Source organism: Rhinatrema bivittatum, chromosome 5, assembly GCF_901001135.1.
Source record: "Rhinatrema bivittatum chromosome 5, aRhiBiv1.1, whole genome shotgun sequence".
In the NCBI taxonomy this organism is placed as follows: domain Eukaryota; kingdom Metazoa; phylum Chordata; class Amphibia; order Gymnophiona; family Rhinatrematidae; genus Rhinatrema; species Rhinatrema bivittatum.
This window is the reverse complement of record NC_042619.1, coordinates 371,752,503-371,774,172: the sequence shown is the minus strand read 5'-3', so window position 1 is coordinate 371,774,172 and position 21,670 is coordinate 371,752,503. Positions and strand designations below refer to the sequence as shown.

Sequence of the window (21,670 nt, the reverse complement as noted above, 5' to 3'; positions counted from 1 at the left end):
TTTGGTGCCTGAACGGTTGAGAGCACATTCCATTATGGTGCAGGCAACCTCTTGGGTGGGCTATCAGCAGATTTCTCTGCAGGAGATTTAACGGGCAGGTCCATGGTCTTCACACTTTTACCAAGCATTACCACTTGGATGTGCAGGCACCTGAGGAGGCAACGTTTGGGGAGAGGGTTTTGCGCACAGGTGTTTTGAGTTTCCACCCAGCATAGAGGGGCTTGGATACGTCCCACTTGTCTGGACTGATCTGGGGTACGCTCAGGAAAGGAAAATTGGTTCCTGTAGTATCACAGATCAGCCCAGAGATCTGTTCCCTTTTTACGAAAGATTTCCTCGCTTCTGGATGTTGCTGAGATGGTATGTAACATATTCAGACTTATTAGAAATGCACGTAGTTCAATATGTTTTTTTTGTTTTGAGACAAGGGGGGCCTAGTTTTAGGGGGCTCCAACTTTGAGTCTCTGCTCGCCCAGCGTTTATTGGGATTTGTTAAGTTAGACATCTTGGCTTGAGTACAGGTCAATACTAAGGGATTGCAGATGGCACTCTCAGTTATGTAGGGGTGCATGAAAAGTTTTCATTCTCTGCCTCCATCTGCTGGCAGGGATGTAAAACCCACTTGTCTGGACCAATCTGTGGTACTACAGGAATGAAAATTGGCAGGTAAGAATCAATTTTCCAGTATGTACTTAGGTGATTCAATCCTGAGGGGCAGGTACCTGGGCATAGTGGATGAGGTTATTGGAGCATCTTTGGTTCCCTCCTCCGTACCCTAAATACCTTTCTTCATATTATCCAAATACTTGCCGTTCAGTTGAAACATAAGTAACATAGTAATGACGGCAGAAAAAAAAAACCAAATGGTCCGTCTAGTCTGCCCAGCAAGTTTCTTATGATAGTAAATGACACTCTGTGCAGGTTACCCCAAGCCTTATGTTAAGGGTAGTAATGCTACAAGCAACATTTTTATGGGGCGAGCAGCCTTGATAATTCAGACAATTCTGCTTGAGCGTGCTTTGTTTTTCGACTTGGCCTTAGAAGCAGTGCTGCGCTTTTTATCCTGGACTGTAAAAGTCAGAGGCCCAGTATTGGCTGTCTTCTGAATCCAATTCCTCTTTTATCCCCACCATTGAAGCAGACAGCGATGTTGCAACTGCGTCAAAGTCATGAAAGCTAATTGGCTAAGGGTAGTAACTGCCGCTCCATGCAGTTTACAAATCTCTTCCTATTCAGGTTTTTGCCATTAATAATCCTCCGAATAGCAAAAAGGAGGGAAGGAATGTCTTTATGGTTAGAACAATGGGGCTGTGAACCAGGGAAACAGCAGTTCAAATCCTACTTCTCCCAGTGATATTTTTTGTGACTCTGGGCAAGTGACAATATAAGTAATTTTTTAAAGAATCTTAACTCACATAAACCCCAGTCTGTGTGTGCAAATCTGCTTTTGAAAAAGTATGCATGAAACATGATTTCCACTCACTTTTCCCCAGACTAGCAGGATGCATTCCGGGGGGGGGGGGGGGGGGGGGGGTGAAGTTGGGGGCAGGGAAAGCATTTTTACACACATACTTGCAATTTTTCACAAGTATGCATGTAAGTGTACGCATGGTAAGTTACACCTGCACATAACGCAGGACCCAGGAATCTTCAAAGCAGACTTACGGAGCATAAGTCTGCTTTCAGATTTTGGGATAAAGTCTGCGGGTAGCTTGTACTCGCAGACTGTAGCCATCCATGGGTTGCTGAACATTATCCTCTTATACCTCTGTTTCCTCATGCACACACCTAGGGGCCAATGCAATAAATATGCGCAGAAAGCGGGCACTGAACAGTCAGCGCCCGCTTTCCTAATGCATCCCCAGGTGACCCCCCCCCTTGGGAGCGCCATGCAATATTTAAATTAGGGGGTCACGTTAGCAAGGAGCCACCTTGCTATCGAGAGCCAAATCGGCGTCAGCCATCCACCGGTTAAGAAAACCATTGCCAAGTGTATTGGCGTTGGTTTTCTTAAACGCTGCACAGCCAGGGGTTCAGGAAACGGACGCTTGTCAGTTGAACGTCCATTTCCTGCACCTGACTGTCGCACATTTTTTTTTTTTTTTGCATTGGGAGTGAATACCTAATAGCCTCATTCACATGCATTTGCATGTGATGAGCGCTGTTAGATTCACTCCGCGTTGGACAAGGGTTGTAGAGGAGCTAATCCCCTTATTGCATAAGGGGATTAGTTAGCGCCTATACAACCAGCATCCAGCTGCGGGTTATACAGTGCACTCAGCTGAGCGCACTGTATTGCATTGGCCCCTAAATTGTAAGCCCTTGGAAGGGACTTGTTCCTGAACATTGTTGTAAACTGCCTTGAGCTAAAATTGAAAAAGCAGACTAGAAACAAAATATTATATACATTAAAAATTAATTTGGGGGAACTAAGCTTAAAATGCATTCGTATAAGATTAGCACATTCTTCAAAATATTTGCAGCCAAAGGAAAAAAAAAATTGCATTTGCATTTATCACAGTACTTATCAGGAAAATGCATTTGCTTTCAATAAAAGGTATTTTTATGCCCCTCATGTAGACCTCATCGAGCAGATTACTATATGCAAGAAGCTAAACGGATGAAGCATAAAGCAGATGCAATGGTGAGAATATTTTCTATCCAGATACATCATTCTAAATGATTTTTGTGCTAAAACGATATTTGCATGAGACCATCATCAGTGTAATGTGGCAAGCGTAATTATAAAATCTATTACAAGGATGACTACATTTTTTAAATTAAGGAATGCTTATGCAGTTGAATGTCTCTAGCCTAACAAACCCCAACTTTAAAAATACATTAAAGTCTCGCTAAGTTAAAGTCTTGGATAAATGAAAATTTCATTTTATTCCTGTTCTTTAATTACTACTTTAAATAGAATCAATAGACAGCAGCCAGCATGAGATAGGAGAAAATCTACATGCTGTATGTATCCTGGTATACAGACGTGAAGACAAACAAATAAGTCCCAGATGATTTATTTTTTCCTGCTTATCTAAGTGGACCAATACAGGAACCGTATGACCAAGATAAAAAATATTACAGAGACAAAAGTTCAGAGACCCCAGTTTCCTGATGAAGATTTTTCAAGATTCTGGGGCAAGCGTTAGCAATTCCATTGCAGATTTTTTAAAATTTTGCAGCATTTATGTGGCAAATGTATGCATAATTTTGCATAAAGATTCACGTTTGCCTATGCAATAAAGTCTGTCTTTATATTGAAAACCATTTGCATTGTTTTTAAACAATATTTAAGCTAAAATTTACAAAGTACAAAAATCAATTTATCAAGTTGAAACATATAAATTAAAAATTTTTAATTGTGAAATTTGTTTTTCTTTTGAATTGAAATAGTACAATGATCCTTTTTATATTTTATTGAGAACTTGCTTTTCTCTCGAGTATATGAGCTTATGTATGCTAAAAACGAAAAAATATGTGTGCATATATTTGGCACACGGTAACAGACACAAAAAGGAGCAGATTTTATAACCTGTGCGCGCAGCCTACACTTGTGCACGCTACCTGGCGCACACAACTGTACGCCCGATTTTATAACATGTGCGCGCATGTTATAAAATCTGGGGTCGGCGCACGCAAGGGGGCTTGTGCTCCTTGCGCGTGCCGAGCGCTAGGGGAGCCCCGATGGCTTTCCCCGTTCCCTACCCCACCTTCCCCTCCCTTCCCCTATCTAACCCACCCCCCCAGCCCTACCTAAATCCCCCCCTACCTTTATTTCAGGAGTTACGCCTTCCTCTGGCAGGCGTAACTTGCGCCATCCCCCGGTTTGGCTGCTGTGCCGGAGGACTCGGGACCGCCCCAGACCACCCCCGGACCCGTGCCCCACCCCCGGCCCCTCCCCTTCCCGCCCCTTTTTCAAAGCCCCGGGACATACGCTCGCCCCAGGGCTTGCGCGCGTCGCTGAGCCTATGCAAAATAGGCTCAGCGATGCGCACAGGAGCAGGTTTTCGGGGTTACGCCTGTAAATTACACGCGTAACCCTTTGAAAATCTGCCCCAAAGGGTTTAAATTAACACAAGTTTGAAACTTGACAGCAGTAGTGCCAGCTAGAGATGTATATCGTTTTTTTTTTTGTTTTTGTTTCGTGGTTCAGTTTGGATCCCCCGTGGGTAATTTCGTTTTTTCCATGGTTCGTGATTTTTGTTTCATGGTTCTCCAATCTTGAGTTAGTGCGCACTAACTCCCGTTTGTGCACGCTAACCAGTTAGCGCACACTGACATTTTAAAGTTATAGGTGAATTTTCAAAGGAGTTACACGCGTAAAGGCAACATACTATTGTAGCAATTTTCAAAAGTCATTTATGCATGTAAAGTGCACTTACAAAGGTAAATGCTATAGGCAATTCAATGGCATATATTGTAGCAATTTTCGAAAGCCCACTTACATGGGTAAAGTGCATTTACACGTGTAAAACCCCGTTTTACACGTGTAAATGCTTTTGAAAATCGGGGCCTTTGGGGCGGATTTTCAGAGCCCTGCTCGCCTAAATCCGCCCAAATCCGGGCGGATTTAGGCGAGCAGGGCCCTGCGCGCCGGTAAGCCTATTTTACATAGGCCTACTGGTGCGCGCAGAGCCCTGGGCCTCGCGTAAGTCCCGGGGTTTTCGGAGGGGGTGTGTCGGGGGCGGGACCGAGCGCAGCGGCGTTTTCGGGGCGTGCCGGCAGCGTTTTGGGGGAGGGTACAGGGGCGTGGCTACGGCCCGGGGCGGTCCGGGGGCGTGGCCGTGCCCTCCGTACCCGCCCCCAGGTCGCGGCCCGGCGCACAAGAGGCCCGCTGGCGCGCGGGGATTTACTTCTCCCTCCGGGAGGCGTAAATCCCCCAACAAAGGTAAGGGGGGGGGTTTAGACAGGGCCAGGCGGGTGGGTTAGGTAGAGGAAGGGAGGGGAAGGTGAGGGGAGGGCGTTAGAGGATTCCCTCCGAGGCCGCTCCGATTTCGGAGCGGCCTCGGAGGGAACGGGGGTAGGCTGCGTGGCTCGGCGCACGCCGGCTATACAAAATCAATAGCCTTGCGCGCGCCGATCCAGGTTTTTTAGCAGATACGCGCGGCTCCGCGCGTATCTACTAAAATCCAGCTTACTTTTGCTTGCGCCTGATGCGCCAGCAAAAGTAAGCCAATTCGCGCTATTTGAAAATCTACCCCTTAGTGCGCACACTAACACGAAATACGAATTTTTCCGAAATTTCAGAAAAATGTCCTTCGTTTCAGAGCGCTCCCAACCCATAATGAATTAGTTTTGTTGAAATTGTCTAATTCTTTTAAATCGAATGCACATCTCTAGTGCCAGCAATCAAGGCTTCTATGAATTGAAATTAATGCCCTCTCGTCCAGGTGTTGGACACCAGCAATTGCAGACTTCCCAAAACAAATCCAAATGTTTGTAACTGGTGTATGGTTGGTCACATATGCAGGTCCAAGAAACTTCATATAAACATGAAATTCTTCTAATGGGACATTGCTTCATCCAATAATTATATCAAAATCATCTTTGGTTTGATTTAAGAGATCCTTGAGAAGTCAAACATTCTGATTTCTTTCTCTGTCCACTCCACACTTCACCCCTCCCCTCCTGTTCTGTTCAGGACAGGAGAAAAGGGAGGTGGTGGAACAACAGGAGCTGGATTAGGGAGCAGTGCCTATTTTTTCATCTGCTCTGTCTGTTCCAGACTCAGCCTCCGCCTCACCCCCTTCACCTCCTGTTCTCTGCAGATTGTTAACTGGGAAGGGGCTAGAGGAGGGGCAGGAGCAGAAAGATAGTTAAGGCTAAAGGAAAGTACCTTGTAGCTTTCTTCAAAATCTTGAATTAAGAGGTGAGAATGCTTCAGAAATGTTGATTTTGCAGCAGGTTGTAAATTATATGGCAACAGACTAATTATGTGGTTTTCTGGGGCTAGAGAATTTCTGAAGCCTGGAGGCATGGGTATTAGGTGTTGACATATAAATATAACCTGTGTAGGAAACCTGTCAAGATGAAAGAACCCCATATGCAAATTTGTATTTTTCTTACTCTGGAGATTCTTAAGTGATCTATTAAATTCTGTGGTAGACCATATGAGTTTTTATTTTGCCATATTCTATGTGTCTGTATTTTGCTACAAAAATATCTGCAAATATTTGGTCCACAATGTATTTTAGGCCTGATTCACGAAGATGTGATTCGGTGTTAATATGAAAAACATGCATTGTTACTGAATTGACAAAAAATGGGACCTGCTGTTTGTAAATCGGTCCCTTTGTCTCAAATAGAAGCAAAAAGGCAGGGCATAACTAGGAACAATGAAAAACTCCTTAATGTAGCTCATCTTATCGGTCAACCAGTGGAGTATCGGAGCTAATTCCAGAAATCAAAAGATCTAAATTATCTCTTTGCTCCACACCTCCTCTGTAGGTCTGTCTTTCAAAATGCAAAGTTATTACTTCTAATACAAAAAGGAATACTCAATTCACTAACAACCAATTAAAAAATATAGTGCTACATTATGGGGTAGATTTTAGAAAAGTACGCCCGCGTATCTTATAAAATCCGGGGTCGGTGCGCACAAGGGGGTGCACATTTGTGTACATTTGTGCACCTTGCGCACGCCGAGCCCTGCGCACGCTGCCCATTCCCTCCGAGGCAGCTCCGAAATCGAAGCGGCCTCGGAGGGAACTTTCCTTCGGCCTCTCCCCACCTTCTCCTACCTAACCCTCCCCTATCTACACCCCCCCCCCCTACATTTTTCACGAAAGTTACGCCTGCCAGTCGGCCGCTGCCGCACGATTCCCCGGCCCGGGAGCGATTTCGGAGGCCTCGGCCACACCCCCGAAACGCCCCCGGGCCGGAACCACGCCCCCCGGAATGCCCCGAACGTCGCGCCGCCCCCGACATGCCCCCCCTAGCAAAGCCTCGGGACTTACGCGAGTCCCAGGGCTTGCACACACCGCCGAGCCTATGCAAAATAGGCTCGGCGCACGCAGGGGGGGTTTTAAAGGGTTACGCGCATAACTTATGCGCGTAACCCTTTTAAAATCTACCCCTATATGTACAAACACATCAAATAAGCTATTCAGAAAATGATGGTATGTTCTTTGCCCTTTGCTTAGGGCTGGCTGTTGTGAATTCTGTAATCTTTGAATAAAGATACATTACAAAAAAAAAAAAAAAGAAAATGATGGACTAATAAGAGACAGACACAAAAAAAATAAAATGCAATTAATGCAATTCAACCATAAAGTAATTCTTAAATTAAAGTCACACACCATACAGTCCATTTATAAACAATGTTTTAAATTCTTTATTTATATATTGTATATATGTGAGTCAGTCGGCTTGTTGGTCACTCTGTCGTGTTTGTCTGTCTGTGGCCAAAAGATGGCACCCAGAACAGAAGAAGGTGCACTGTGCAAAGACAATGGGGCTAGAGAAAACTGAGCATCCTTAGCGCCTCCTCAGCATCGGGTGCACAGGAGAGGTGGCTATCAGTGTGGATTGGAAAAACAGACACTCAATACAAGCATCCATTTTCTCCTGCTACTGGCACAATATACACACAAGATACACGAACTGATCCTTGTGCGTTTATATTAGGCGCCCAGAATTATTTTTTTTTTTACCCCTTGACTTTTACCGGAATCTGCTTTCTGTGGTTCCTCCTACTTAGTATTGCAATGATACTAATAGAAGGAATCACAGAAAGCAAGATTTTATTGCTTTTATCAATAAGCCCTTGAGCACAGCATACCTTTATGCCAGGCTGCATTGAAATGGACACATTGGCCACATGGGAAATTTTTTGCATCACTGGTATTAGTTAATAGCCTCATCTACATGGAATTTACATGTGATGAGCGCTATTAGATATGTGGTTTGGATGCACATTTTGGACGCGCTGATCCCTATATTGCATCGGGGGTTATGGACGCACATCCAAAACGTGCATCCAATCATATGTTAAGCCGTGCGCTAGCCGCAGTGCATGGTATTGCATCAGCCTCTGCAAAGCTCTGTAGCACACACACACATGGATACAGGTATAAAGGAACACATGTACAAACATGCACGCACACATATACACAGGCACACATAAACAGGCAAAGGCAGACACACACTTACAGAGGCACAGGACTCACACTCACAGGAACATACACATACATATAGGCTCCCCCAAAAAACACACAGGCACCACCCAGGCATATCCCTCCCAACAAACACACAAACAGAGGCACCTATTCATACACACAGGCACAGGCACACACACAGAGGCACACGCACAGGCTGTTATTGACCAGACAACCCAAGCAATGCTGGGTACTGTCCACTAAAAGGCTCTGACTGCGAAGCCCTATCTTTCACAATCCCACACAGGGATAGGCAGGCATAGGCCCACACACATAGGCACACAAAAGCTTTCATAAGCATGCAGATGCGCACATAAGCTCACACAAATGCACACAAGTTTGCACAAATGTGCATAGACTCACACTTGCACATACAGTGCCTTGTACATGCACACAGGCTCGCACACACATACACAGGCAGACACACGGGCATAGGCACCCATGCACGCACACAGGCAGAGGCACCCACGGACATGCACAGGCACACACACACACACGGGGCGAATTTTAAAAGGGTTACGCACGTAACCGTGAAAACCCACTCCTGCGCACGCCAAGCCTATTTTGCATAGGCACGGTGACGCACACAAACCCCGGGATGTGCATATGTCCCAGGGCTTGAAAAAAAGGGGCGGGGCTGGATCCTCCAGGCACAGCGGCCATTTGCCGCTGTGCCCAGGATCGCAGGCCGGCCATCGGCCTGCACGCACAACCTACGCCTGCCTGGAGGCAGGCGAAACTTATAAGATAAAGGTAAGGGGGGTTTTAGGTAGGGCTGGGGGTGGGTTAGGTAGGGGAAGGGAGGGGAAGGTGGGTGGGGGCGGAAGGAAAGTACCCTCTGAGGCCACTCCAATTTCAGACCAGCCTCGGAGGGAATGGAGGAAGGCTGCGCAACTCGTCGCGTACAAGTTGCACAATTGCTCACCCCCTTGCGCACGCCGACCCTGGATATTATATAACCTGCACGCGGCTGCGCACGTATGTTATAAAATCGGGCGTACATTTGTGCGCGCCCGGTTGCGCGTATCTCTTAAAATCCGGCCCACAAGCTGTAATTGACCAGACAATCTGAGCAACGCTGGGTACTGTTTGCTAATATGGTCTGTCTGTGAAGCCCTGTCTTCCATGCTGCCACACACATGATTAGATCTAAAATAGCTCCCCCTCTTGTTGGTTCTTTTACCAGCAGATCCATAAAGCAGTCATTTATTTCATCTAAAAACTGCTTCCTTGGCATGTCCTGATGTGACATTTACCCAGTCAATGCCAGGGTAAATAAAATCCCCCATTATTATTGTGTTGCTAATTTTGTAAGCTTCCCTAATTTCTATTAGCATTTCATTGTCTGTTCATTCTGCCCAGGACAACAGTAGTACACCCCACTGCTATTTTATTCTCCTTCTCATACGGAATTTCAATCCATAAAGATTCCATGACAATTTTGGTTCTTGCAGAACTTTTAACCTGTTTGACTTTATGCCTTTATGCCCCCAATTTGAACCATCCTATCATTGCAATATAATCTGTATCCTGGTATCACAGGGTCCCATTGGTTATCCTCCTTCCAGGAAGTCTCTGAGATGCTAAATTATATCTACCTCTTCATTCAGTTCTAAATGTTTTATTTCTCCCATCTTATTTTTCAACCTTTTAGTATTTGCAGACATTTCAAAGTATGGGTTTTTTTTTGTTGGTACTAATAACCCGCTTATCAGTTGATGCTGGTAAATTGGAAGCGTAGCCTAGTAGTTAGAGCAGTAGGGCTTGGAACAAAGGAAAGACGGTACAAATCCTACAGCCACTCCTTATGGGTCTTGGCTAAGTCACTTCACCCTCCATTGGCTCAGGTACAAACTTACGGGATCGTTTCTCTCTGTCTCTCTCTCCACCCTGCCCGAACGGCATATGTGATAAAAAAAAAAAACCTTTACCCAGTAGCACACCTGCCTTGTATTAATCAGTGCATGAAGTGAAAAAATAGCGCAGGCGCAATAAATGTATTGTGCCTTGTGGAAATTACCTTGTGCGATGCAGGAGCAGGGAAATTATCCTAAGCACACCCCCTTTTTTTTTTTATTGCGGGTGCTATTTCTGCTTTATTTATAGCATTTTGAAATCTAGGGGTTAGATTGAAAACCCACTGGGGACAGGGAAATACCTAAGGAACCTGAATGTAATCCATCTTGAAGTGCCTGAAAGGTGGAATATAAATATAATAATACATTAAGTAATACATTAATAGTGGCTTCTTAAAGGCCCCTGGGTTACTTTCTTGCAGCCTCTCTATCAGGATGCCATAACTTCCCTCTTTTGTTCATTACCTTAAGACTACATCATTCCAAACCATGTGCTTCTGAGCGACTGTTGGTTTTCTCCCATCATCTAGTTTAAAAGCCGCTCTATCTCCTTGTTAAAGGTTAGTGCCAGCAGCCTGGTTTCGCTCTGGTTAAGGTGAAGACTGTCCCGTCGGAATAGGCTCTCTCTTCCCCAGAATGCGTCCCGGTTTCTAACAAATATAAAACCCTCTTCCTTGCACCATCGTCTCATCCACGCATTGAAACTTTGGTGCTCAGCCTGCCTCTGGAATCCTGCGCATGGAACATGGATCATTTCTGAGAACTGCAACTCTGGAGGTTCTGGATTTCATTTTCCTGCCTAAGAAACCAAATTTAGCCTCCAGAACCTCCCTCTTTCACTATCCTATGTCGTTGGTACCCACATGCACAATGATAGTTGGCTCCTCCCCAGCATTCTTTAAAATCTTATCTAAGTGGTACTTGAAGTCTGCTACCTTTGCACCAGGCAGGCAAGTTATCAAGCGATCCTCACACCCACCAGCCACCCAGCTATCTACATTCGTAATGATCGAATCACCCACTGCAAAAGCCCTTCCCTCCTAGGCACACAGCCTAGAGACACATCTTTGGAGAGCATATCCTTGCTACAGGATCACTTTCTGAAACACCCAGGTGATGGTCTCTTGTCAGTTGACCTTACTCCTCCAAAGCAGCACAAGTGCTGCTTGACTGAAGTTGGGACCACCTTACTATGTCCCTGAAGATCTCGTCTATATACCTCGCTGCCTGCCTCAGCTCCTCCAGGTCTGCCACTCTGGCCTCCAGAGATCGGACTTGTTCTCTGAGAGACAGGAGCTCTTTACACCAGGTGCACACATGTACCTCCCCAACAGACAGATAGTCACTTGTTGCAAAAGATTGGATAGCCCCCAACTCGCTGCTGGACCTCTGTCTGCATCTTATTTTTATTAAGTTGCTAAAGTTTTAAAAGCTGATTATGGAGTAGGCATGCATCGCAATTTAAGGGATTTTAAATTATTTGATGTCTTTTAAAGTCTAACTGGTCAATTTTCAAAGCCTTGTATGTGCCCAAACTGGGAGATACATGCGTCTCGGACCCGCGCATGCTGCACAGATTTTTAAATGCCCGCAGCAATGCGCGTATCTCCCATTATGTGCACAAAAATCTTTTTGCCAAAAAGGAGCGGGGCATGGGTGTAGTCTGGGCGTGGCACGGGCGGGCCAGGTCTCAAGCATGAAGTCTGCCCATAAGTATTTACATGTGCACAAGCGCGCGCCGGGGTCCCCTATTGCGTACCATGCTTCTGCTATGGATGGCTTGTAAGTAATAAAAAAAATAGAGGCTAGTTAGCAAGGTTTGGGGGGGCCTGGGCTAACAGGGTAAAAGGTAGGCAAACTAACAGGGGGATTAGGAAGGCCGATTGGTTAACTGGGCAAACTGAGAACAAACAGGGAAACTGGCCTCTAGCATTGACGTACGTATCTACTGAAATCTTCCCCACTTACGCAATCCAGGTGGCATTTGTGCGCATATGTGCATGTCCACATATGGTACTAGGAGTATGGCAGCTGAGCATCAGGCAGCAAGTCCTCTAGGGTGGTACCAGAGTTATGACAAGTAGGCATCAAGCAGCAAGTCCCCAAAGATGGAATTAGGGTATTATAGACAGACAGGTAACAGACCTCCAAAGTGGTATTACTGGGTCATGGCAGGCACTGACAGGCAGAATGGTGACAAGGCTTTCAAGGTGTTTTCAATTATCTCGCCACTTACATGGAAAATCTGGAAACCTAAGCAAAGGTTGATTGCATTTTAAAAATACCAGCTTTTCCATTAACTGTTGTGCCAATCTTGAGCAACGAGGGCTCACAATGACTCCTATAATCGAAAAGACATGTTCACAGAAATCACTGGTTGGTAGGTAAGAAAGAAAGTGCTGTGCCACTTTGGCTAGGTCTGATAAGATGGTGGAGTTGTGACCCCAATATGGCAGTTCATCTATTTTTGAGTCCTGAATGGGCTCATTCAGATAGTGTGAGATGTTAGGGCTAAGCTCTCTTTTACCTTTATGGGCCAATAGTTTTCTTCTTTCCAGCTGCTATCATTCTAGCTTGTGCCAGGAAAGACAGTTCTTTGCAGGTAATGTGGCTTTGGCATATTGTGGTAGGGAAAGGATTGCTAACTGTCTGGATGCTGCTCTTGCTTGTACTAATCTCTGAGGTGGCCATTGTTTTCTCCTGTGCTACATCCCTACTCCGCCCATGCCTCCGGTGCTCATCCTGACAGACATTCCATTCTGGTATCTCCTTCATCTGTGGGAGACAATGGGACTCCAAAGTGATATTCCATTTCACCCGGGGATCAAGTAGTGTAGCAAGTATGTGTACGATGTTTTTAGTCAGAGGTTTCAATCTCTCTTGTACATGCTGCTGCAAGGAGTCCACAAACTGCAACACTTCTGCTTCCATTCTTTTATCCTGATGAAAATCCTCCATCTTTTCCTCCAGAAAATGTAATATAGGGATGACATCACCCAGGTGACACTTCTGGATTTCATGTCCTCCATGGCATCCTTGAAGGGCTTCAGGATTTCTAGTACCTACTTCATGACTGCCCCATCAAGATATCCCAGGGAGTAATTCACACCTTTTCCTATTTCCTGAGGTAGAATATGAAGAGGTTCCTGCTGCTCCATTAACCTCTCCAGCAACATGTATGTGGAATTCCAGTGGGTTCTAATATCCACAATCAGATGCTTTTGAAGCATCTCCAATTCATCCTGATTATCACAGAAAAGTTGCCGTGCTTTTGCACTTCTATGGAAGTACTCTGCTATTTTCCTGTACTTCTCTAATAACTCCATCAAATATTCATTCTCATGATGCTTGCATCCCAAAATTAGGGCATCCTTCACTACCAGGCGTTGAATGTGTGCAAAACTTTGAATACTCTGAAAATGCTCATTGCCTTGCTTTTACTATCACAAAGAAAACTGCATTTAAACTCCTTGCTGACCTGTCTAGCTGCCAACTCTCAAGCATCTCTCTTATAGCTGATAGAATATTGGGAGAGGTATGAGACTCATTCTTTGACTGGGTGTGCAGCAAAGCCTACATGCACTCTGATGCTCTGTTCCCTACTAGAGCCACTGCCTGCTCCTGCCTCCACCAGGTCCCACCAGGCAAAGAAATATAAGAATATGTAGCATTCATGGAGGTCCAGATTTGCTGGTGAAATGCACGCTACTCCCTTCTGTCTTAGCGAACAGCACTCAGATGGGACAATAACACTGGTTATACAGGCTGGAGATGATTTTCCTACTAAAGATGATCCTGGAGGGGACTTTCTAATTTGGTGCTATCACCTGCAGCACACACTTAAAGTCTACATTCTCCACTACCTGCATAGCCTGGTCATCAAGGGCAATCATTTCCCCAATGCTTCCTCATTTACAATTTTTGATGCTGCCTGCCTCCTGCCCCGAGACAGTACTATCGAACACCACCCTATTTTATTCATGATAAGTTTCACTTCTGACACTTGGCAGGGGGCTGCTGGTCTGCCACCTGACTGCTGGCAGGGCATGGGATCAGCTGAAGTAACACATCCTCTTTTAAACCCTTTTCCCTGACTGGAAGAAAGGGTCCTATCTTTCCTACATGCCAATGCTAGTGGATGCTGCTTCTGCAGGTGATAGTGCATACCAGTGTTTGTCAGGTGCCCCACTTGCTTCCCTCAACTGATGCCCTTCAAGCAGTGAAAGCCTTGCAGAAACCTGAGTCCCCCCTGACTTTGAAGTGCCTCTCTGTCACAGATTTCTTCCATGATCCATTCTCTATATCCTTGGGGGAGGATGCTGGCACTGGGGCTGAGATAGAAGGTGGACCCTGCTGTCTACCTGTGCTGTCTGCTTTTCATCACCATCCTCATTTATCTCTCCTATCAATGAAGTGCATGCTAAGACACGACTATATACTCCTCCCAAATTTCCTTCTTCTAGTAGCCCTTCTGTTTATTCTTATTCAGACAAGCCAAGAAAAGACTCTTCATGTGAGTCAGTGCATTAAAATATTGCTTTCACAGCATCATCCCCAGAGAGGAAAGAAGAGTGTGCTGATGGTTTTGGGCATTGATGTTCTTCTACCCCTTCAGCCTTGTGCAATGGGAAGTGCATCCCTTTCCTGGTGCCCCTTAGTTAAAGGAAGAAAAGAAAACTGTTGGGGGAGGGGAAACTGACAGCCCCCTGCGGTATGAATTGAACTGCAGAGCAGGAGGTGAAGTGGAACAGAGCTCAGGCAGCTGACCTAATTAAGGAGAAGGAGGAGCCACGTGGGGAAGAAAATGTTGAAACTAGAAAGAAAGAGGGTGTGAAAAGAGGGGGTGGCTGAACAGAGACTTCCCTGATACCCAGGTAACCAGTAGTAGTTTGTCTGAACCTTGTGGCCATCAGAAATAAGGATTGCCAAGGGGAAGTGCAGAGACAGACTACCACAATTGATGCAAAGGTGGACCCCTGGCCCGAGTTGGCACCACCCATAGGGGAAGCCCCCACAGGTCCCCACCATCGGGAGGCGAGGCCAAGTGGGAAGCAGAGGCCAACTGGAGCTTCTCCAATACCAGCCCTCGTTCCCCGCAGGTTGAGCCCTTGGATATCGGGGTCGGCTGGACTTAGCCGGGCCTCCGCGTGGTTGATACTTGAGAAGATGTCCAGAGGCAGAGTGAAAGGTGGCAGTGGAGACGAAGGGTTCCAGAAGGAAGAGGCACAATCCGAGGTCGGGTCCAGATGAGAGTTAGGGCAGGTGGCAAGAGACAAGGTCATGTCCATGATGCCTCTTAGCACTTCGATTTTTTAATCATTAACTCACCTCCCCCTACCTCCATTTACTAACAAAGAATTTTTTATTGAAGAATATGGCAATAAAATTTGTTCGATACTGGTAACAAATTTTTTTATTACATTTTAATTTATTTTACTAGTGCGCACTCGCCTCCTGATTATTATCCCCTGTCAGTAAAACATTTTTTTTGTTTTTTACTTAGCTAGTTAAGTTGTTTCCTCTTCTTGAAAATATAATTTTCTAAGTGTCCAAGATGTTGAATGGTAATGATGTCGGCTTGTACAAGTTTCGGCACGATGCCTTCCTCAGGAATTATTTCTTTAAACTTTTTTTTAACAACTCTGTTTCAAGTAAATCCGCTGTTGCTCGTCCGGTACCCGAAAGCCTCCTCCCCACGGCAATCTGACGGTTCTTTTCCAATACTTCACTCCTAACCTTTTTAAAGTCACCTGGGTTTACTAACCTAACCTATCACAGTTCATTATGTTAGAGACATCCAATTGAGTTGATCGTTCAATCCTGCCAGTTGTTCTGTATTTAATTTGAAAATCCAAGCTTGTTCCCAATGTAAGTAGTAAAAAAATATAAAATATAGAATACGGCAATAACATTTGATTAAGGATATATATATATATGTATATATATATATATATATATATACCAGGTGATTTCTTGGGGTTAGTTCAATTGATTAAAACCTGTGCAAGTGATCTTTAATTAAGATAATTCAGCCAAAAAGAAAGCATTCTCCCTGGTTTGTGCTAGACTTGCAGAACAGCAAATTTGTTTTGTACTCCAATTTCCTGTAAAATTAAAAATAATGCATCAGAATAAAACCTATGGGCCAGATTTTAAAAACTATGCACGGGCATAGATTTGTGCGCGCAATGCGGCGCGCACAAATCTACGCCCAATTTTATAACATGCACATGCAGCCGCACGCATGTTATCAAATCCAGGGTCGGCGAGCGCAAGGGAGTGCACAATTGCGCAACTTGCGCGCACCGAGCTACGCAACCTTCCTCCATTCCCTCCGAGGCCGCTCTGCAGCGGCCTCGGAGGGAACTTTCCTTCTCCCCCCCACCTTCCCCTCCCTTCCTCTACCTAACCCGCCCCCCAGCCCTACCTAAAACTCCCCCCTTACCTTTAATTTTTAAGTTGCGCCTACCTCCGGGCAGGAATAAGTTGCGCATGATGGCAACAGCCGGCCTGCAATCCCAGGCACAGCGGCAAATGGCCACTGTGCCTAGAGGCTCTGACCCCGCCCACGCCCACCCCAAAACTGCCCCGCCCATGCCCCACCCACGCCCCCTTTTTCAAGCAGGGTTTGCGTGCATCGCCAAGCCTATGCAAAATAGGCTCAGCGTGTGCAGGAGGCTTTTAAAAGGGTTACGCCGTATATTACGGCGTAACCCTTTTAAAATCTGCACCTATGTCTATGAAATGGTCAAAGAGGCAAAAGAATTTGTCCAAACTGTTGTTGATAATCAGTAACACTGGCAGTCAGTTCTCCAGAGGATTCAAGCCTGCAGCAGCAGAATGTGGAAAGCTTCAATATGATTTCATTGAATTTGAATAGACCCCTTGCATAAATTTCTAATGGGAGAAATTTGGGTCTGGTACCAACTACAATAATCTCCACTTCTTGTGGGAGAAAGACTGATACTTCACGCATATCCAGCATAGCTCTCTGCTTCAACGGCAGGGGAGAAAGACTGATACTTCACGCATATCCAGCATAGCTCTCTGCTTCAACGGCAGGGGAGAAAGACTGATACTTCACGCACATCCAGCATGGCTCTCTGCTTCAACGGCAGGGGAGAAAGACTGATACTTCACGCACATCCAGCATGGCTCTCTGCTTCAACGGCAGGGGAGAAAGACTGATACTTCACGCACATCCAGCATGGCTCTCTGCTTCAACGGCAGGGGAGAAAGACTGATACTTCACACACATCCAGCATAGCTCTCTGCTTCAACGGCAGGGGAGAAAGATTGATACTTCACGCACATCCAGCATAGCTCTCTGCTTCAACGGCAGGGGAGGAAGACTGATACTTCACGCACATCCAGCATAGCTCTCTGCTTCAACGGCAGGGGAGGAAGACTGATTCTTCACGCACATCCAGCATAGCTCTCTGCTTCAACGGCAGGGGAGAAAGACTGATACTTCACGCATATCCAGCATAGCTCTCTGCTTCAACAGCAGGAGGGAATGAAGAAAAGTGGATCTATATACAGCAACAACCAACAAGAACTGAATTACATAGTCTGGGTAAACAAATAAGCATGGGTGTAGCTTGCTTATTGCGATGGTTACTACCCCTAACTAATTAAGCTAGATATTTCACTTAGAAGCAGTTCCAACACTGCTCGCTACATTAATGGTGGGGGTGGAAGAGAAATAGAACCAAAAAGTTACTAAGAGCCAAGAGTAACAGATAAGTATGAGAAAAAAAAAACTGTGAAGCTTGCTGGGCAGACTGGATGGGCCGTTTGGTCTTCTTCTGCCGTCATTTCTATGTTTCTATGATCTCAGCTTCTACAATCTATGCAGCATACAGATTTGACATTGCTACAGAATAGAGATGTGAATCGTGTCCTCGATCGTCTTAACGATCGATTTCGGCTGGGAGGGGGAGGGAATCGTATTGTTGCCGTTTGGGTGTTTAAAATATCGTGAAAATCGTTAAAATCGTGAGCCGGCACACTAAAACCCCCTAAAACCCACCCCCGACCCATTAAATTAAATCCCCCACCCCAAATGCCTTAATACTTCATCAACTTTGGGAGGGAAGTACTTACTTGCCCTAAACCAATGGCAGGAAAACCGGCACACTAAAACCCCCTAAAACCCACCCCCGACCCTTTAAATTAAATCCCCCACCCTCCCGAACCCCCCCCAAAAATGACTTAAATTACCTGGGGGTCCAGCGGCGGTCCGGAACGGGCTCCTGCAATTGAATTGTGTTGTCTTCAGCCGGCGCCATTTTGCAAAATGGCGGCCGCAAAATGGCGGCGGCCATAGTCCAACACGATTCGACTGCAGGAGTTCGTTCCGGACCCCCTCTGGACTTTTGGCAAGTCTTGTGGGGGTCAGGAGGCCCCCCCAAGCTGGCCAAAAGTCCCTGGGGGTCCAGCGGGGGTACGGAAAATGATCTCCTGCCGCGAATCGTTTTCCCTACGGAAAATGGCGCCGGCAGGAGATCGACTGCAGGAGGTCGTTCAGCGGCGGTCCGGAACCCCCGCTGAATGACCTCCTGCAGTTGATCTCCTGCCGGCGCCATTTTCCGTAGGGAAAACGATTCGCGGCAGGAGATCATTTTCCGTACCCCCGCTGGACCCCCAGGGACTTTTGGCCAGCTTGGGGGGGCCTCCTGACCCCCACAAGACTTGCCAAAAGTCCAGCGGGGGTCCAGAACGACCTCCTGCAGTCGAATCGTGTTGGTCTATGGCTGCCGCCATTTTGCGGCTGCCATTTTGCAAAATGGCGCCGGCTGAAGACAACACAATTCAATTGCAGGAGCCCGTTCCGGACCGCCGCTGTACCCCCAGGTAATTTAAGGCATTTGGGGGGGGGGTTCGGGAGGGGGGGGGATTTAATTTAAAGGGTCGGGGGTGGGTCTTAGGGGGTTTTAGTGTGCCGGTTTTCCTGCCATTGGTTTAGGGCAAGTAAGTAAGTTCCTGCCCTCCCCCTTCCCCCGATTTACGATTTTTTAACGATAAATCGGGGGAATTGGTATTGTATCGTGGCCCTAACGATTTTTGATGATTTAAAATATATCGGACGATATTTTAAATAGTCAAAAAACGATTCACATCCCTACTACAGAAACTGATTTAAATTCTTCCTCTCATATATATGTGTATCTATGTATGGGTATGTATAAATGTCACCATGCATGTATGTAGTTGCAAACATACATATATTTGTTTCTTACTATGCAGCTACCTATGATTGAAGGTATGCATGTTTCTATGGATGGCAACCCATGTACAGAAAAATTATATATTTTCTTTTCCTCTAATTCAAAAAAATAGGTCATAAGACAGAGAAATGTAGCCAGCAGGCTAGATGGAAGAGATGTGTGTGGTAAGAAGGAGTAGGAACCTCTACATGTAACACAGTTCAGTTGCCTATGATGGGGCAAAGAGGTCTGAAATTGTTTCAATGGTTAAGGGAAGATATGGGAAGAGAGGATGGGAGTGGGAGGGTGAAGGGAAGGGAAAATTGGGGAAGGGAGGAGAATTGGTTTTGCAGACATATGAGGAAATTGTAATGAGATATTATTATTCTGTTATTAAGAAACCTGAACATTCTAAAAGTTATGACCAGCTAGGGCTTAGGCTGGGGAACCGAGGCTGTCGGAATGAACATATCATATGGAAGCATGTTAAACATATATTAGGAGTATGACAACAGCCCTGTTGAAATGTGTAACCTGGAATGTAAGAGGCATTCGTTTGTTTACCAAGCATTACAAAGTGCTGCAGAATTTACAGCAACTAAAGGCTCGAGTTGCCATGCTACAGGAGACACATTTAATTATAGCAGACCATAAAAAATTGCTTCGTGAATAAGTGGAACAGTTTTTTTTCTGCCCAATCAGGCACCCATAAAGCAGGGGTGAAGATTTTAATTGGCAAAGGAATACCTTTTCAGGAAACAAAACAGATTGTGGAAATGGAAGGGAGATACTTAATATTTAAAGGCACATTGTATGGTAAGCCCATAGTTATTCTGTACAATTTATGCTCCTAATAATTACAGTCATGCTTTCGTCATGAAACTAGTTCGGCTGTTGGTCCCATATGTTCAAACAATCTTAGTAATTGGAGAATATTTTAATTTTACTCATAATGATCAGCTAGATAAACTGTCGCCTGCCACAAAATCCAGCAATTCTCAAAATAAAGGTATCACATATTTGTGTAATTGCCTAGATTTAATTGACACTTGGAGAACACTTCACTCATGTGAGAAAGAATTCACTCACATTTCACGAGCACATGACACACAGTCTCGCATTGATTATTTATTAACAAGACAGGAGGATTTTTCTAGGATTGTGGACACCCAAATCAATCCCTTAGTTATTTCAGATAATGCACCAGTTTGGTTGGAATTAGAAGGATATCAACCTATAGGCTCAACTAGTATCTGGAGGTTTCCCAAATATCTTTACACAGATTTGAATTTTAGAGAATATTTGCTAAAACGTTGGGAAGACTTTTTATTACATAATGCGACACCCCCAGGATTCACCAGCTCTATTTTGGGAGATGGCCAAGACTGTTTTGCAAGGAGACGTTATATCTTATGTAGCTACATATAGGAAGAAAACTAATGCTGAAATATTGGCCCTAGAAATACCTACAGTACCTGAATGTAATCCACTTTGAAGCACTGAAAAAATTGTGAAAAGCCAAATATAAATAAATAAAAATAAAATAAAAATATACCTAGATAAACGAAGGTATGAAAAACTCCCATCCATTCACAACAAAACACGTTTTTTGGCTACTCAGATTATTCTAAATACACTTCTTCATCAGAGAGCGTGAAAAGGTCAAATGTATTACAAAAGTAGATTTTTCCAACATAGTAATAAAATTGGCAGAACTCTGGTGAACATAACAAAAACATGGGGAGGGCCTAAATATATTCCAGCCATGAGGTGCACTACCAACAAGGTGGATAATTCTGGGAGAGAAATTTCAGAAATATTCTGTGAATATTACCAGCAGCTTTATACAAGTACACCCAAAGGGATGAATGATATCAGAGAATATCTTCGCTCCCTAAACTCTCATCAACACAATTGGAAGGCTTGAATTTCCCATTTCAATTGTCTGAAATTCAAAAGATAATCAAAGAGGCTAAATTAATGAAAGTTGTAGGATCCAATGGGCTCTCCGCAGACGTTATTGACCTAAAAAATGTGTTTCCTATTGGGAAAGATGTTTGAGCAATTAATTTAGGCCATTTCCCCTATGTACTCAAAAAAGCTACATTTGTAGTTCTCCCAAGGAACAGCAGGGATTTGATGTGCCCAGATCATATAGACCAATCTCACTACTAAATTTTGACGTAAAAGTGTTGGCAAAAATAATGGCAGATCGATTAGTGACAGTTCTCCCCAAATTGATAGATATTGATCAAGTTGGGGTCGTGAAAGGCTGATATACAGTAATTAATATATGACTTATTTTAGCATCCAATGCAGGTAGCAAAGAAAAAGATCTGCCGTCAATGCTGTTAAGTTTTGATGCTGAAAAAGCATTCGATAGGCTAGAATGGGATTTTATGTTTGAAGCATTCAATATTTTTGGATTTGAGGGTTTTTTTGTACA

The 21,670-nt window shown here is 44.9% G+C and overlaps 1 protein-coding gene across 1 annotated transcript in view; it reads left to right on the top strand.

Moving 5' to 3' along the window:
* Positions 1-21,670, top strand: part of AFF3 (AF4/FMR2 family member 3) — an 862,899-nt gene that overhangs the window by 749,710 nt on the left and 91,519 nt on the right. Inside the window, exon 21 of the mRNA XM_029603314.1 lies at positions 2,581-2,644. Within this exon, the coding sequence (XP_029459174.1) occupies positions 2,581-2,644 (64 nt within the window). The remainder of the gene's footprint in view (positions 1-2,580; positions 2,645-21,670) is intronic.